Source organism: Meriones unguiculatus, chromosome 2 (genome assembly GCF_030254825.1).
Source record: "Meriones unguiculatus strain TT.TT164.6M chromosome 2, Bangor_MerUng_6.1, whole genome shotgun sequence".
Taxonomy (NCBI): Eukaryota; Metazoa; Chordata; class Mammalia; order Rodentia; family Muridae; genus Meriones; species Meriones unguiculatus.
This window is the reverse complement of record NC_083350.1, coordinates 62,819,651-62,834,494: the sequence shown is the minus strand read 5'-3', so window position 1 is coordinate 62,834,494 and position 14,844 is coordinate 62,819,651. Positions and strand designations below refer to the sequence as shown.

Here is a 14,844-nt window from a genome sequence, read left to right as displayed (position 1 = left end):
AATCAGGAGCTGGGGAGACAGCTGCGTCAATAAAGTGCTTGCCACTCAGGCCTGAGGAAGAGCTGGGTGTAATGTCATAGCCTTGTAATCCCAGCATGGGGGGAGGAGGAGACAGGTGATTCCAGCCAGCCTGGCCAAACGGATGAGTCCCAAGTGCCAGGAGAGACTCCGTTACAAAAAGTATGTGGTTGGAGGATGGCTCACACTTAAAAAACTTGGTGCTCTTCCAGTGGACCTGGCTTCAGTTCCCAGCACTCACCCGATGGTTTAGAACTCTCTATAACACCAGCTCCAGGGGATCAGACATCCTCTTCAGAGTTTGGCAGACACTGGGCATGCAGGTGGTACCCATAATGCATTCAGGCAAAATGTACCTATTCATAAAATAAAAGTAGATAAATCTTAAAAGGAGACATATAGTTAACAAATTGAAGTTTTTAAAGAATAAAAGGCCGCATCTGAGACGGATACCAGCGTACTGGTTAATAATGCTTTCCAGACGTCTGGAGACCAGAGGCGCTTCTGCTCAGAACCATGGGTCCATCGCAATGATCGCGATCTTGGTGTGGCCTCTGAAGGCACAGGGGGCAAGCACTACAAACTGTTTTCCCGGTCCTCCCAGAAAAGGAGCCAGCTATTTTCCCCAGGAAAATTTAAGTTTTCAGCAGTATCTGCTTTGTAATCCTAAGATATTGTGACCCCAAGGAAAGATGTGGCCTTAAATTTTTTTTTTTACCATGTACATTTTAAAAGATTTGGGAGTATCCTAGAGTTTACTTTATTTCGTGTGTCTGAGTACTTTGCTTTGTTGTATACATATGCACATTGTGTGTTCCTGGTGCCCTTGGAAGTCAGAAGAGACTTCAGACTCCCTCCACCCCCCTTCCTGCCCCCAAGCTGGGGCTACAAACATCTGTGAGCTGCCTTGTGAACTCTGGGAACTGAACTGGGTTCCTCCAGAAGAGCAAGTGCACTTAACAACTGAGCTACTTCTCCGCCCCAGATTCTACAATTAAAAAAAAAACCAGATCAATAGATTTACTGACACACCTGTAGACACAGCATTAATTTCTGTGGACAAAATGCTTCAGCCCATGTGATCTGACTGAGAGAAAACATTCCATCAGGCCCTTGGTGGAAATCAGGGCACGATTCTGGGCTGCAGGCCTTATTAAGGCCAAATATCACCCTGGAAGTGTCAACCTCCGATCTTCGTGCAAAGGAGATCTTTCGGGGAGGGCTTGTGATACTGTGGATCCGAACCCGAAAGCCTCTCATGGTTCCCCCATCTCAGATTTTCTTGGACTTGAGAGAGATCCCTGTAGCTTTACAAGCTGTCCGTGCTTCAGGCTGCCCAATCCTGGGGACTTTGCAATGTTTTCTGTGTTATTTTAATTCGGCTATTTGATATTTGAGCACATGTTCAAAGAATTGCAACATAAAAAGTCACTTTTTTTTTGGCCAGGGTAAACACTTACGATTGTGGAGAAAATGTTTCAAGATGGCTGTCAAGGTTTTTTGGCCGTCCGTGTCATTTAATCAAGCAAAGCCCACACTTCCAGCGAAATGCAAGGAAGATGCCTGGAAAAGGTACTACCCTCGGATGGATTATTGAAGGGCTAGAGCCCTGGTCACTCTGCATTCGTCACACCCAGCCCATAAGTGGAGTCACGGGGCAACTGGCTCCTGACTTCATCTTGTGGCTGCAGGACTCACTCACTCACTGCAGGGTTCTAAGCTGGGAGTATTACGACCTCCCTTGAGGCTTGGGGTGCAGCTGTGTCATAGTAGGAGATGTGGGAACACAGAACCACAGCCGCTCCTGGTGCAGTAATGGTGGCTGGGCAAGGGACGAGAAGAAGCCTGTGGCCTGCACAATATAGAGTCGGAGCAGGAGAAGGTGAGACTTATGACTCCTTCCAGGATGCCCCTCCAGGGCCAGAGCTCCCTGGGTCTAGCTGGCCTTCCACCAGTTTTGTGTTTAAAGACCTTAGTGAAGAAAAAAAAAATTAAGTTTCATTATTCATTAGAGCATTTTTACATTTTCATCTAAAGTTTCAAAGTAGTTTAAACAGTTGCAAAAGATAGTATCTACAGAACCTTTTATTTATTTCTATTTTATGTGTGTGGCTGTTTTGCTTCATGTATGTCTGTCCACCGTGTGTGTGCAGTGCCCTTAGAGGCCGGAAGTGGGAACCAGATCTTCTGGAAGTGGAACTGTAGACAGCCACTGTTTGAGTGCTGGGAACTGAACCTGGGTCCTCCTGAAGAACAGCTAGTGCTCTTAACTGCTGAGCCATCTCTCCAGCCCTGCAGCTCATTATTACTTAGTGCTATTTTGAGTTGAAACGCATACAGGATTTTTTCCAACACTGCATAGCTATTTCAGGGCTGTGATAATCATCTTAATGCCATTGCAATTTAAATTTCATGAGTTCTCATTAAAATACATGTGAGTATGTGAGCTTATATCTGTGTGTGTATGTATGTAGCTCATGTATATATATATATATATATATATATATATATATATATGTCTTTTTAATGTATGTGTGGAGTGTGTATATGTGTGTGTATAGTATGTGTGTGTGGTGTGGTGTGTATGGTGTGGTGTGTATGGTGTGTGTGTGTGTGTATGGTGTATCAGGCTGGCCTTGAACTCAGAGATTTGCCTGCCCCTGTCCCTCTCTTCCCCAGGTGCTGGGATTAAAGGTGTGCCACCACGCCCAGCATTTTAATTTTATCCTTTTCCTTTCTAACTTGTATTTCATTTGTTCTTCAGTGGAACTTTGTCTTATTATGCATAGAACTCTCTTCTTTGTTACTGTCTCACATTTCTGTGAAACTAAAATAAATAAAAATTGAAGCATATAAGAAGACTTTGGAGTTTCCTTAGACCATCTGGGTTAGAATTTTTTTCTGGATTATGTTTTTATAATTTTAACAGTGTCTAGTCAATCAAAACAACATAAATCTATAATATATTTTGAAAAACAATTATTGAACGTAAAGAGCAAATCTTAGAACTCTCTCTGGGCTCTCATATGGGTCCCACATTTGAGGGTGGCTGTCATTTACAGACAGACCTGATGGTGCTCAGCACCCCTCATTTCTGAGAAATCTCATGAATTGAGAAGAGCTAAAAAAAAAGGGGGGGATCTTGGTTAGCACACTGTCACTCAGGCCTTTCTTCTGAGGTCAGTGACCAGATCACAGGGACATAACATAAAATGCCTTTCATGTCTGCCCCTCGACAGCTTAATTAGGTCCTGTGGTTCCCTAGTGAAGGACTGGGCTGCACCTGACTGTGGGAGGATCTTTTGCCCGGGCTGTGTGAGACTTTTATTTCCCCAGTCATGGCTCCACCACTTGAATAGGACTTTTGTTTGCTTTGCTGGAGGTGGCCAGCCCCAGGGCAGTGTGCCTTGGGAGATGTGTGGCCTTTCGTCTGTGACAGGGGAGCAGGCCCTTTGTAGAGGACGAAATGGCACCTCCCTTCTTAGCCAGACCGAAGAGGACAGATGGAGTGGGATCACATGCTCTGGAGCCCACTGTCTCTGCTTGAAGATGCTCCATAGGCCCGCCCCAGTCAGCCCTGTCATCACCAGCTTGGATAAAAATAGAATTTCACCGTTTCTTTCAATAGTCTTTTGGCCCCCTTTTCAATAGCTTTGGATCCTCTGATTATTTCTGCATAAGTACTGTTTGTAACCCCGCTGACTGCTGAAGTATCCTATTCTGTTTGCCAAAGTCTATCTCTCTCTCTCTGATTAGATATAAAAGGTCTTTATGGGGCTGGAGAGATGACTTAGTGTAAGAAGCACTGGTCCTCTTCCTGGGAACCCAGGTTCAATTTCTGGCACCCAAGTGGTGGCTCACAACTGACTGCCACTTGTCTCAGGTGATCTAATTCTTCTGGCCTCCATGGACATGCAGGCAAACACCCATATGATCATACACACACACACACACACACACACACACACACACACATACACACACATGAGAACTGATGGAAGCTGTTTGTAAGCCCGCATCCATTGCAAGCCTCTCTGTCTTGCCCAGGGCAGGCAGGGCTTGCTTTATTCCTGTGCTGTTGCTTCGTCTCTGAGGCTGAGTGTGGTGGCACATGGCATGCCCATAATCTGGTAGAGGTAGAGGCAGGAGGATTGGGAACCTGACTGTGTAAGGAGACCCTGCTTCAGAAACAAAATAAATTCATGTCAGTTGCTTTCTTCTCTGGATTATTTGGTGCAAAGTATGCTAGGACCTTGTTTTTCCTCTTCGTTCTGTCTTTGGAGAAGTTTGAGCCATGCTTAGAACATTCTCGCTTTCCCCAGTGTTGAAGTTTTCCCCTTGTGGAAGGCATCTGCCGGGGCTTAAGAATGAGAATCGCCAGCATTTCCCGGAAAGCAACCCTTCTTCCCGTGCTTCCTTTTCAGGTCAGTCTCCAGGTGCTGGGGCCAGCCTTTCCCTAGTGAATGAGGCGCAGTATCTTCTGGTGAACACATCAAGTGTTACGGAGCTTCAGCAGCAGCTAAATGCCAGGTTAGACCCTTTCCCTGGGGCCAGGAGACAAGTGTAATGATTTGCTCCTGGGAGGCCTGGTACCCCCCCCCTCCAGGGAAGGAAAGATCTGGAAGGTGTTCAGTCCAGATCCTTCAGTTACAGGTAAGAAGTGAGGTCTAGTGAAGTCAGCGAAACCTTTGGGCCAATTCTTGTCTTCCTTCCTTCCTTCCTTCCTTCCTTCCTTCCTTCCTTCCTTTCCTTCCTAAGTTGTGTGCGTGTGAATGTGCACATACGTGCATATAGGTATGAAGGAACACATGTATACAAGTGGGTGTGGAGGCTAGATGTCAATCTTAGGTTTCTTTCTCAATCACTCTCCATCTTGTCTTTTGAGGCAGGGTCTCTCGCTGAACCCAGAGCTTGCAGATTAGGCTAGGTGTGGAATGATTCAGGTCCTCGTGTGTGCACAGCATTTTTGCCATCTGAGCCATTTCCTCAGTTCCTGTTAATGATTCCGAGCGCTCTCAGTTGCTTCCTGTGTCAATCAGCCTGCTGTTGCTGTAGCAAATGCTTGGGGCAATCAACTTGCAAAGAGAATGTGTGTTTTCTGGGGTGTTAGTCCTGATTGGGGCCCTGTTGCTTTGGGCCTATGGTGGAGTCCATGGAGTGCATGGTGAGAGAATGGAGAAGAGCTAGGGTCACCACTTCCCTTTGAGGACAAGTCTCCAGTGACCCTCTCAGTGGTGTCACCTCTTAAAGTTTCCACCATTTCTAGCAGAACAATGATGGGGATTCAGCCTCCACCACGGGCCTTTGATGATAGTATCTGCCATGGTCTCTCTTGACACTTTCATGAAACATGCTTAATTATTCTATTTCTAAACCTTGTTTTAATTTGTTACCAGCTTGACCTAATTTCATAGCCCATCTTCCTCCTGTCCCCCGTCTCCTAGGATTCCTGTCCTACTTCACACAAGGAGTGATTATAAAAGCATCTTGAGTGTGGTTGCAGGCAGGCTCTGTGTGTGAGGTATACCTTCAGGCTCAGAGAGTGTCCATGGCTCCTCTCTCCCACCTAATGCTCTCTGGAGGGTACAGATACCGCTAAGATACCATCTTAACTCTAGGAAGTTCTGAGCAACTCCTCATTTATTTATTTATTTATTTTAAAGAGGAAACTCAAATCCGGTAACCAGGCAATCAATAAGGGAAGCCATCCATCTGTTCTGTCAGGCCATGATGGGCATTTCTAGCTCCCTCATTTCTAGTTCTCAGGGCAGGGGGGGAGGTACACACTCCTGGGGGTACTGTTGTTTTCATGTGACATGTAGTCTTGTGTGTATATGTTCACACCTTGGATACCTGCAAACACAGCTGAAAGGAGGCTTGTACTCGAGATTGGCTGCCTAAGTTTCTAGCCTTTTGACAGAATTGCACTATAGGGCTCCCTGGCCATGGACCAGGATTTCTTCCCCAGATGCAGAATTGTGACATGCCTTTGATGTTTCTGGTCTTCTGAATTTTCTCAGCACCAAGGGACCCTTTTACCAAGACACCCAGAACAGGAGAGAATGGGTCTGAGACTTTCTGGGTCTTTAATGTGGAAGATTAGAGAAGACAGGCTTGCCGTAGCCCTGGTTCCCACTGTCTGGTTTAGAGCAAGGCTCATAGGTAAGAGGCTCGGAGCTGGATTGATGAGCTCACCTAATTGCATAGTAACACAATAGTTTTCAGATGAGAAACCTTTCTTTTCACAAAACAAAAAGAAAATTGTGACAATTGTGAGAGGAAATCCAGATTTGAGGGACTGAAAACTTCAATCCTCTGAGGTTGCGGGAGGTGTGTATAAGCTCCCTGCAAGGCTGGGCTTGGATCTCCTGGCCCCTGGCTCCTATGTGACCCCTCCCATCCTGAAGGGGCTTTACAACCCTCCTACACCAACCCGCTGACTTTCAGCTCTGTCCCCAGAGCATATTCTGCCATTCTCAGTGAATGTCTCCCGCCACTTCCCAGCATACACCAAGTATTTCCTGAAGTATGGAAAGTGCAAAAAGCCCTAAGCCCATGGCACAGTGAAGTTTTACAAGTGTCTGCATCCAAATGACCCCAGATCAATTAGAGACCACTTACACTTCATCTAAGACAATCCTACTGAAGTCACTCTTAATTTAGATGTCCTTCACTGTAGATAGTTTCACTCATTCTTTTTAAAATATTTTTATTTTAAATTTATTTATTTATTTGTGTATTCACTTTATATCTCGATGATAGCCCCTCCCTCCTCCCTCCTTTTTTCCTTTCCCCTCTCCCCTACTCCTCAGAAAAGGGACGCTCCTACCCACCAACCCACCCCAGCACATCAATTTCATCAGGGTTGAGCAACTCCCCTTCCCCTGTGGCCTGGCTAGGCAGCCCCACCAGGGGGAAGTGATCAAAAGCAGGCAACAGAGTCCATGTCAGAGACAGCCCCTGAGAGAATATGGGCAGTGACTCTAGCTGAGACTCCTAGTAGCAGGGGTCATGAAAACTGAAGGGGCCACCTTCTAGGACTCCTAGTGGTGGGAGAGGAAACACCAATCTGCCCACAAAAACCCAAAATTTACCCTGCCTACAAGATGTGCAGGGTAAAAATGGAATAGAGATTGAGGGAATGTCCAACCAATGCCTGGCCTAACTTGAGACCCACCCCATGGGAGAGAGCCAGCCCCTGACAGTATGAAAGACACTCTGCTATTCTTGCAGATGGGAGTCTAGTGTAGCAGTCTGCTCACAGGTTCTACCCAGCAGCGGATCAAAACAGACGCTGAGACTCACAGCCAAACACTGGGCAGAGGGCAGGGAGATTTGTGGAAGAGTGGGAGGAAGGATAGAAAGACCTGGAGGGGACAGGAGCTTCAGAAGAAGACCAACAGAGCCAACTAACCAGGGCTCCGTGGGGCTTGCCAAGACTGAAGCACCAACCAAGTTGCTTGAATGAACTGGACTTAGACCCTCTACACAGATGTAGCTGATGGCAGCTCCATCTTCACGTGGTCGCACGCATTCTTTGATTTAACAATATGTGTGCTCCTGTGTTGGGGACGTTTTAAGAGCTATTTTCGGTGTATTTCTCTGAATGGACTGGGGTGGATGGGAACACAGAAGGTCACTTTGTAGACGCTCATGTCGGTAAACAAAACTTTCATATAGAAATGATAATAAGCTAGGCCTGGTGGTGCATGGCTGGTGCATGGCTATAATCACACTTGGATGCTGAGTCAGGGGTATTGAAGCCATCCTGGGTAATGTAGGGAGATCCTGTCTCATCAAACAACCAAAGAATCTTATTATCTTTCTCTCTATATATTTTAATGATCTGGCCTGCATGAGTATGGGTCTCCGTGCTAAGCAGGTCTTGATAATGTAGCCTGCTGACAGCTCCTTTCCTGTCCAGTTCTGTCCCATGTTATTGAACTGGTATTTTCTGGATACTCATTGGCTTTGCTCTCTGTTCATCTGGTTTCTTCATCTAAGGCTTACCCACCCTTTGCCTCCTGTGTGCTTTTCCTTGGAGGTGGGACCATATCATAGGGAGGGGCTGTGGCTGCATCACATGGATGGGTGCGTCCTGCTATTATACTCATGAGATTAGTTTGTTCTGACCATCCAGGCCTCAGGCCAGAAGAGAACTGGCATAGTCAGGCATGGAGTGCCAATTGTGTGGCATTGTTGCAACAGTGTGGGCGCCTTCCACCTCCTTCCACTTACCCTGTCTGGTCTGTCTAAACAGTGATGAACAAGGAAAAGCGGAGTCATTCTCCATGAAAAATCTCATCTCCCGTTTCCGTGCCAATATCATTACCGAAGGAGCTAGGGCTTTTGAAGAAGAGAAGTGGGATGAGATTTCAATTGGCTCCTTGCATTTCCAGGTAAGTTCTAGGAGGTGGTGAGCGTTCCTCAAAGGCTGCCAGCAGCTGTCGATCTCAACTCCAGAACTGGATGGTGGTGGATGACTCTCTCTCTACTTATCGTCTATGGATCATGTTTCGGCTTACGTCTGTTTTCTGGGAATGCTTGTGTATATGGGAACTTATCCTCCTTTATGACTCTGGGGCTCCCTGTACTATAGAGCTTATAGGGGAAGAGCCAGAAGCCTTAATGCCTATGACATTGCTGTTGCCACCCCCTCCTCCCCTCTTTTATTCTTTTCCCTTGTCTCTTTCCTTATATTACCCTCCTTCTCCCATCTCTTAGTCTCCTTCTCTCTGCCTCCTTCCTTCTCCCTTCTCCTCTCCCTCCTCCCCTCTACTTCCTCCCTTTCCTCCTCTTTTTCTGGCTTCTGCCCTTATTGGCAGCCAGGGAAGAGATTATAGTTACAGGCAGAGCCATTGTCATCTGTTCGAAGTCCCCTAGCCTTTGGAGTAGTCTTAAATATGTGAGAAGTGGAAGGAAACCCCAGCCTAATTCTTTATTCCTCACATGACTGACAAACTCATGAGGTCTGCCTTAGAGCTTGCTGATTTCTCTGCCTCTAAGTCTGGCCTTCTTCATCCAGGGACAAGCCAGTCTCCTGCCTCAGGCCTTTGCCCTGTTGCCCCTTCTATTTATCATGTTGCTATTACACCTTGGCTTAGAGACCACCTCATCAGAAGCTGCCCAATAATACGATTTTGCTTGGCATGCAGCCTGCATTATCCCCCGAGGGTCCACAGGATGTAGACCAAGTCTCCTTTTTCTGAGCATGCCTCTGGGATGTAAGCCATCCTGACTGTGTCAGTGCACTGTAAGTAACTGTTGGAGGAGGAGGACAGGAAAGATAAGGTTGAGCTAGAGGCTGTAGGATGGCTCACTGCTGGATAATGTGTTCAGCTGTTCAGTGGGTTCGAACCCATCCTAGTAACTGCAGGCGTGTAATCTGGCTGTCACATGACTTCTTGGGTACATGCTTTGCTCTTAAGTGGAATACCAGTCTAGTGTCCAGAAAAGCACTAACAATTATCTAAATTGCTGCCAGTGGATCTCAGATCTGGGGTGAGGGATACCACAAAAAGACCTGATGATCTTTCTTATCCTTGAACTCTTTAAGTTCTTTTTGGGAAAGCTACTGTCTTGAAAATCATTTTCTTTTCTCTCCTGTAAGCTTGGTTCTGGTATCGTCTCTCCTGTCATTTTGCTGTATGCTGACCTCCTCTTCCATTCTTGTTCTCCATCACCAAATCTCTGCTGTTTTAAAAACATCTGCTTTGACACAACCTGCCTGGCACCAAGGTAGGCATTAAATATTCCCTGTGAGATATTTGGCGAGGTGGAGGGAGGAACAAAGGGAAGAAGGAGGAACGAGGAAGGGAAAACTAACTTAAGCTGGGATCACTATCAGAGATACATTTGGCAACAGCAACACCAGTGTCCCCATACGCCCAACCTGCAGGGGCCATAAATTAAAAAAGGCACAAAGAACCTTTCTGTGTGACATTTCAGCACACTCTGCTTTCTATAGGTAACATTTCTAATGTGTGGAAACAAATTAAAATTAAACTATGCATGCTCTTTGGCCCAATAATTTTATTTTGAAGGAAACTATTGCATTGAAGTACTCACGTATAGGTCGGGGATGTAGCCAGCAACACAGAGGCAAATGTGCAAAGATATATGGTTAGAGTAATTATTGAAGTATTACTATATCGTATTGTGTATTGTATTGTATTACTATGCTTAGTAAGAAGGACGTTGGTTAATTGAATCATGCTTCATGTATACAACACAGTCCTGGGTAAACAGTAAACAGGGCAAGATTCGGTTAATTCTGTGTCTTTCTAAAACAATCTGTTGGTGTACTGGATGCTGCAGCAGTTGCCGTGAGACCGGAGCATCTCTTTGAGAAAGTAGTTTTTTCATGGATCCCCTTAAGTCATCACTACCTAGTGATGACGTTACATCTGTTAGTTCAGTTAGTTATATCTTTACTTGGGGAAACTGATCCTTAACAATTCCAAATAGGGACTGGAGAGATGACTTAGTGGTTAAGAGTACTGACTGCTCTTGCAGAGGACCCGTGTTTAATTCCCATCTTAAAAAAAAAAAAATTCGAGTAGGAGAGTAATATGAGTTAAGACCTTCACTGAAAGTTATCACCATTTGGGCTATTTTGTTGTTGCTATTGACATTGCTGTGACTGAATACCTCACAAGAAGCAACATGAGGGAAGGCACAGTGGTGGGAAAGGCTCTCAGATGTGATGGCTGCTTGCTCACATCTGGGTCAATCAAGAAACAGTGCACAAAAAGCTAGGGCCTGCTATAGGCCCACCCTGACCAACTCACTTCCTCAGAGAGGTTCTGCATCCTAAAGGGGCCACAACTCGCCAAGAAAGCACACCAGGTGGGAACTAAGTATTTAAACACGTGAGCCTGTGTGTGTGTGTGTGTGTGTGTGTATCATAAATTTATAGCACAACAGGAACATTAGGAACTGTTTCATGGGTTCAAAGAGCTAAGAACATCAACTCAGAAAGGACAAGCTTTCATCCTGAAAGTTGCAAGGCAAGGAAGATGTGTCAGCAGGAGTGAGGCGGCTGGTCACAGTGAGTCCGCAGTCAGGAAGTGGAGAGCGTGTGTGTGTGTGTGTGTGTGTGTGTGTGTGCTGGCATGCAGCTGGACTTCTCCTTTTAATTCAGCCTGGGACCCAAGATCATGGAACGGTGGTGACCATATTTAGGTGGGTCACCCCACGCCCACTAGCTTGATCTAGAAACACCCTCCTAGATGTGTCCAGAGTTGAGTCTCCTAGATGAGCCTACCTCCTGTCAAGTCACTGTCTATTTGCCATGACTACAGACCACGACTGAGTTTTCCCTCTTGATTCTGCATATATCTGCATTTGACTTATTTTCAACAAGAATTTATAACAGTTAAATGAGTTTTTAAAGGTACTAATTAAAATAAAACTAGGAATGGCTTAAAGCTGGACATGGTGGCACATGCCTTTAATCCTAGCACTCTGGAGGCAGAGGCAGGCAGATTTCTATAAATTTGAGGCCAGCCTGGTCTACAGAGGGAGCTTCAGGACAGCCAAGGCTACACAGAGAAACTCTGTCTTGAAAAACACAAATTAAATAAAAAGGAAAGAAAGAGAGAAAGGACTTAAAAAGGAAATGTGTATACGTGTGTGTGTTTATAAAAGAATAGCTGGAAAATGTCCCTCCTACTATCTGAGGAACTGTTTTCTGAGGATCTTTTCAACAAAATGACAAGATTTTGGCTCAAAGTGTTGTTTGTGAGGAGATGCTGGCCTGGGCTTGTGTCTGGAGGCTGCTGTTGGTCCCTGGCATCCCTTCTGCTAGTTCCTTGGGAGACGCTGCTTCCCAGGAGAAGCTAAGAGCTTCCACGTACTGAGCTGACCTGGCCCCTGGTCTCAGAGTCTTCATCCCCAGCAGTGAGTGCTTCTGTGTGAGCATGAGCAGGCCTGGGCTTGGCATCCCCCAAGTAGTGTCTGTCTGTACTCCTGGACAAATCCAGCCAAGGGGCTGGATGGAGAAATGCATTTTAGCTGAGTGTTGCAGCAAGCCCCTGCTGATCATCCCAGCACTCTCTGCCACTCAAAGGACCCGGAACTCTGGAGCTCAGAACCACACAGACACTATTTCCAATTGGATGCATGCCCATCAGCTAGAGTGTGCCCTATAGCACAAGCCAAGGGTCAGCTACATTAGTCAGTGCTTCTAATTTTGGTCACCCATACTTACTCACAAAAAATCCGAGGCGTGAGTGGCCAGGAGGAGACCCAGCTCACATGGTGGTCCTCGCTGCTCAGGAGGCCAAGGCAGGAGGATCACTTGAGTTAAGTAAAGCATTCAAAACCAGCCCAGTCAACACTTTTGTGTCTTCTGTGTAGAGTAAAAGAACAATCTCATTACTGCTGAGATGCAAACTTTATGTTTTTTCTTCTCATTAGAAAAGTGATAGCCCAGCGTGGTGGTGCATACCCTTAATCTCAGCGCTCAGGGAGGCAGAGGCAGGCAGGTCTCTGAGTTCAAGGCCAGCCTGGTCTACAGAGTGAGTTCATGACAGTCAGGGTTACACAGAGAAACCGTGTCTCGAAAAACCAAAAAAGAAAAAAAGAAGAAAGAAAGAAAAGAAAAGTGATAAAGGCACTTGGCCAATGACTACGGAAGTTCTCTCAAACCACATGACCTATGCCAAGCAGCTGAGTGCTGGTTTCTGTATTGTTGTATGGGGTATGTAGGTGGGTGTATCTGTAGACACACCTCAACCACACATTTAACTTGCTTTTTGTTTCAATTACAAAACACAAGTATTTCTCCACCCTTTGTTTAAAACGTATTTTCTTATATTTTATTTAAAGAGCTTTGTGATGTCTTTAAACAGTCTTATGCTAGTAGCTCAGGCCAGCCTCAGACTTTCTGAAGATGAATTTGAGTTTCTGATCCTTCTGCCGTCACCCTCTGAGTGCTGGGATTTCTGGTGTGCATCACCATGTCTGTTCTATGGCGTGTTAGGGACGGCGCCCAGGGATTCATGCCTGCAGGGCAAACCCTTGGCTCTCTGGCCCACGCCCCTCGCTCCTTGAAGATTAGTTTGAATCCCTGTGGGAAGCACCGTACAGATGTGTCATCTTCGATACCTTGCAATGTCTGAGCTACGAGTTTTTCTCTGAGGAAAAATCTCTGCTTATGATTTGATTTGTACTTCTAGCTCCTTTTTAGGTTAAATTTATGTGTACAGTTGGTGCCCAAAAGCTCACAGTGCCCTGAGCCTGGCTCAGTGGTAGTTTCTTTGCAGTTCTGAAATTCTCCCCACGTCTAGGAACCATCCAGATTGTCTTCCCTTCCTTTCTTCTTCTCCTCCGCAGCCCTTATGTAGTAGCCTTTCAGCCAGCAAACCTACTTGTGCCATTTCTGGGACGTGCTGCAAAGAGAGGCCACTTTTGTAGTTAGGGGTTGGCCGTATATGTGTGATTCTACCATGCAAAGTGTGATGGCCTCATCACATGTCCCTTCTCTGTGCCAGGTTCTGGGGCCTTGTCACAGGTGCCAGATGATTTGTATTGACCAGCAAACTGGGCAGCGGAACCAGGATGTTTTCCAGAAGCTTTCGGAGAGTCGGGGGAGGAAGGTAGGTGTGTGTGCCCAATGGGGCACCCCGTTTTAAGATCTTGGCACATGACTGAACTGATAGGAGTGCTGAGTAGTTTTCAGCAGCAGGGATGGGGGTGGGGCTGGGAGTGGGGGTAGGTGGGAGGGTGGTTTTTATGCTTCCTAAAGCCAGTGCTCTCAGTGGTAGAGTGCTCAGTAACCTAGCATGCACTGGGGTCTGGTTTCCATCCCCTACAACCTCAAGAAAAAAAAATAATAAAAAAAAAGACTTTTAATAGTGACTAGCCTGGTCACTATTTTCTTCAGCACAGAGACCTCATAATAAGGTATGAGATCTGTGTAACTAGAAGATCTGCCAAGAGGGCTCAGTAAAGTTCATGATACTAAGCCTGGCAACTCATTCTCTCAGGGGTTAAAATGACTCAGCAATGCTAGTGTAGATTCTTCAGCTGAACATTTAGTATATTGACTCCATTATTTTTAGCATTGTATTTTCTCTTAGCACTTTATGAAGAATTCACTCAGGCTGCATTGAAGCATCCTTGAAGCAGGGTTTGAGGATAACATCTAGGCTCCCAAAAGAGCTCAAGGGCTTCCATGGTTGCACAGAGAGTTTGAGGTCACCCTGGATTACAATGAAGTCCCATCTCAAATAAACAATAAGTAAATAAAGCCAGCAGATAGCTCAGTCTATAAAGTGAATGCCTTGCAATCTCACAAACTTTGGTCCTCAGAGATTTCTCAGAGATCCTGAGCTTTGGTCCTCAAAGATCTCTCTCTCTCACACCCAAAAAGAACCAACTGGACACTAGTATACACACTTGTAATCCAGGAGCTGGAAAGACAGAGAAGGGCAGATCCCTGGGGCTCTACAGCCAGCCTGCCCCACCTGGAAAGCAACAGACCTATGAGAGATGCTGGGCGGGCAGCACCGGAGACACTGCAGCCACGGTGTCCTCTGGTCTTCTGCACACATGTGCACCCATACACACATGAGCACATGACCCCGCTTTCTGAATACTGGGATTAAAGGTGTGCTACAAATGCTTTTAACTTGTCTTGTGACGGTCACCTCCACCACAGGTGAACTTTGGCGTGTACCTGATGCACTCGTCCTTGGATTTATCTTCTCCATGCTTCCTGTCAGTGGGATCTGAGGTGCTCCCCGTGTTGAAAGAGTGTGGAGCGTTCTGATTCACCTGCTTCCTGGAAACACCCGAGAGCATTAAAGTTTCTCTCTACAA

At 46.1% G+C, this 14,844-nt stretch overlaps 1 protein-coding gene across 2 annotated transcripts in view; it reads left to right on the top strand.

The window, feature by feature from the left end:
* Window positions 1-14,844, top strand: part of Mocos (molybdenum cofactor sulfurase) — a 48,802-nt gene extending 33,958 nt beyond the window's left edge. For both annotated transcript variants that reach the window (XM_060377590.1, XM_060377591.1), the window contains exons 11-15: window positions 1,466-1,590; window positions 4,443-4,548; window positions 8,279-8,417; window positions 13,515-13,619; window positions 14,684-14,844. In XM_060377590.1, the coding sequence (XP_060233573.1) occupies window positions 1,466-1,590; window positions 4,443-4,548; window positions 8,279-8,417; window positions 13,515-13,619; window positions 14,684-14,794 (586 nt within the window). In that variant the 3' untranslated portion in view covers window positions 14,795-14,844. The remainder of the gene's footprint in view (window positions 1-1,465; window positions 1,591-4,442; window positions 4,549-8,278; window positions 8,418-13,514; window positions 13,620-14,683) is intronic.